At 35.1% G+C, this 2,500-nt stretch overlaps 2 protein-coding genes across 2 annotated transcripts in view; both read left to right on the forward strand.

The window, feature by feature from the left end:
* LOC144973867 (hematopoietic prostaglandin D synthase-like) overlaps window positions 1-2,500 on the forward strand; it is a 6,165-nt gene that overhangs the window by 3,175 nt on the left and 490 nt on the right. Inside the window, 1 exon segment of the mRNA XM_078916756.1 lies at window positions 648-767. Coding sequence (XP_078772882.1) covers window positions 648-767 — 120 coding nt within the window.
* Window positions 1,912-2,500, forward strand: part of LOC144974091 (uncharacterized) — a 12,267-nt gene continuing 11,678 nt past the window's right edge. The window contains exon 1 of the mRNA XM_078916983.1: window positions 1,912-2,068. The gene's annotated coding sequence lies outside the window, so the exon portion shown is untranslated. The remainder of the gene's footprint in view (window positions 2,069-2,500) is intronic.

Genomic DNA, 2,500 nt, shown 5'->3' on the forward strand with positions numbered 1-2,500 from the left:
ATCCCGATTACAATTCCCATTGTCATAGCGTTGGGTGTTGGGTATTCGAGTAGCACATTATCTGAGTTCTCACCTTGATTGTGTTCACGATACATTGTCATTTATTCCACTCTCTTCTGTAAAGAAATCAGGTTAAATACCATTCGTAGCATTACATGTTTTGTTTCTCTTTTTTTTTTTTTTTTTTCTTATTTTTTTTTTTTGTTGGCAGATTTAACTTTCTTTTTTTTTTTTTTTTTTTTTTTTTCATTTTAATCTCTAATTTGTTGACGAAACTCTAGGATGACATTTTATTTTTGATTTTTTTTTTTTTGCGTTAAGTTTACGCTTGATATTAACAATGGAAAAGTTACAGACATACGTAGATTTTAGTCGATGAGTACGTACAAAGTTGTATTTTATTAAAATAAGAGGCATTGACGAGAAATGAATTTACATACCTATAAAACTATACAAGTTTCAATACACATAGGCCTATATAATACATTTCACACTAAATTTGGACAAACTAGTAGTTTGAATAACGACAAGGTTAGACGTAGACGATACTATGGAGTTAACAATGCGTACATCAAAGAATGAAGAAACTATGTTGTCATTTCAGTAAGAAAAATAAATTTTATATTACCTTACCTCATTGACAATAGTTGAATGGGGAAATGGTGTTTCGGAGATACGGCTATTGGAAAAACAGTTCACTAATGTGTCGTGTGTCAACGGGAATTCCCATTTTAAGCTTATGGAAATTACCTGTGAGAAAGTCAAAGGCATTCAAAATAAATTCCCAAGGATTAGATAACGTTATTAATTCATAATCTTAACCACAGAGTCAACCTGACATAGGTAGTTCTCCAGACTCATAAGGCCCGAAGAGCCGGAGTTTACCGGTTTCAATAGCGTGCGTTAATCGGACAAAAGAAATTGTTTGATACCCTTTGGATAGGACGCTGTACTTTTCGCCAGATCTATCAAACCCAGCGACCCAATCACTTCTGGTGGACAAGGGGAGGGGTGGGGATCAGAAGAAAAAAAACGTATGCATACTTCACCCAGGATCGGCTAGTGCTCTCCCAATAGAGCCATCAGGACCCTCCCCCCCCCCCCCCCCCCCCCCCCCCCAACGTAAAATAAAGGTTGTTTTTAGAATTATTAAGTATCATTCATGGGAGGGGCCGGGGGCATGGGACCAGAGTTGATAAATTATCTAGCTAGTGTGAATCAGACACGCCAGACTGGTAATTTTCCCATTCTGATAAACTATCACATTATCTCATTCGGCTGGAGCATTTCATTCATTCTGTGATAAAGGGAAAACCCAGAACGTCCACAGTATCTGCCTTCGTCTAATAAATTGAAGCTTACAATTCAATACTTATCGTTATATTTTTTTTCCTTCGAGCTTCAAGCAGCAACATTTTCATTATTCTGCTGTGTTTTTAGATAGCAAAAGAGATGATCGGTTTTCACAAAATCATGAGCAGTTAAGTTAAAACGTGTATTGTTTAACGTTGTTTCATTTGGGCAGACAGATCTGTACTTTAATTTTAAATTATTATTACAGCATATGTAAATGGTGCTGCTCGAAGCTCGAAGAAATAAATAACAATGTGAAATTGAATGTAAGCTTTAATATACGAAAACAGATAAAATGGACGTTTCGGGTTCCTGCCATCAATGTTTTTGTTTATTCGTCTAAACAACGCCACTACCATATTATCTCATTCGTCTGTAGTGTTTCATTCATCCTATTTTGTTGATAAAGGGGAAAACCGAAACGTCCGTTTTATTTGTTTTCGTATTTGAAATTGAAGCTTACATTCAATTTCACATTGTTATTTATTACTGCATACGAGAATGGGTGATGAAGTATGAGCGATCGTACAAAGTGTCACCAATCAAATTATTTATTGCTCATATCATTGGGAAAATCCGATACACATTCGGCAGAGCACTCAAATTAGACACGATGATATTTTACCAAGATAAAATAGAAAAGAAAAAAAAAGAAGAGAAAGAAATGTTATAATTATAAGAATCCACGTTATACTTGAAAGGGCATGAATTAGTGGTAAGTGAAGGTAACACATATTATCTAGATTACTTGTTTTGTTTTGTTTTGTTTGGTTTGGTTTTGGGGGTTTGTTTATTTTTTTTTTTTTTTTTTTTTTTTTTTGTAAGTACATAATATATTACATTCTAGGGGCACAAATTAGCTGGTTTGATAACCGGACGCAATTATAATTATGGACCTGATTTGACACTATTGTAATGGACTGGTTGAGAGTATTTCCATTACAACAATGAGCCCATAACAATTTGAGTTATCAGATCTGCAAATATGTACACGTCGATTAAATTACAAGGGAGGCCTTCCGTTTGTTTTTCCTATTAGGGTTAGTTAAAGGTACTAGGTTTTATTTTTCCTTAGGGATGGTTGAGGGAATATTTGAGTTGTTTCCCTTAGCACGAGGAGCCTTCGGAAGGCCTCCCCATTACAACA

This window comes from Berghia stephanieae, chromosome 5 (assembly GCF_034508935.2).
Source record: "Berghia stephanieae isolate SIO BIC M18660-M18661 chromosome 5, UCSD_Bste_1.3, whole genome shotgun sequence".
In the NCBI taxonomy this organism is placed as follows: domain Eukaryota; kingdom Metazoa; phylum Mollusca; class Gastropoda; order Nudibranchia; family Aeolidiidae; genus Berghia; species Berghia stephanieae.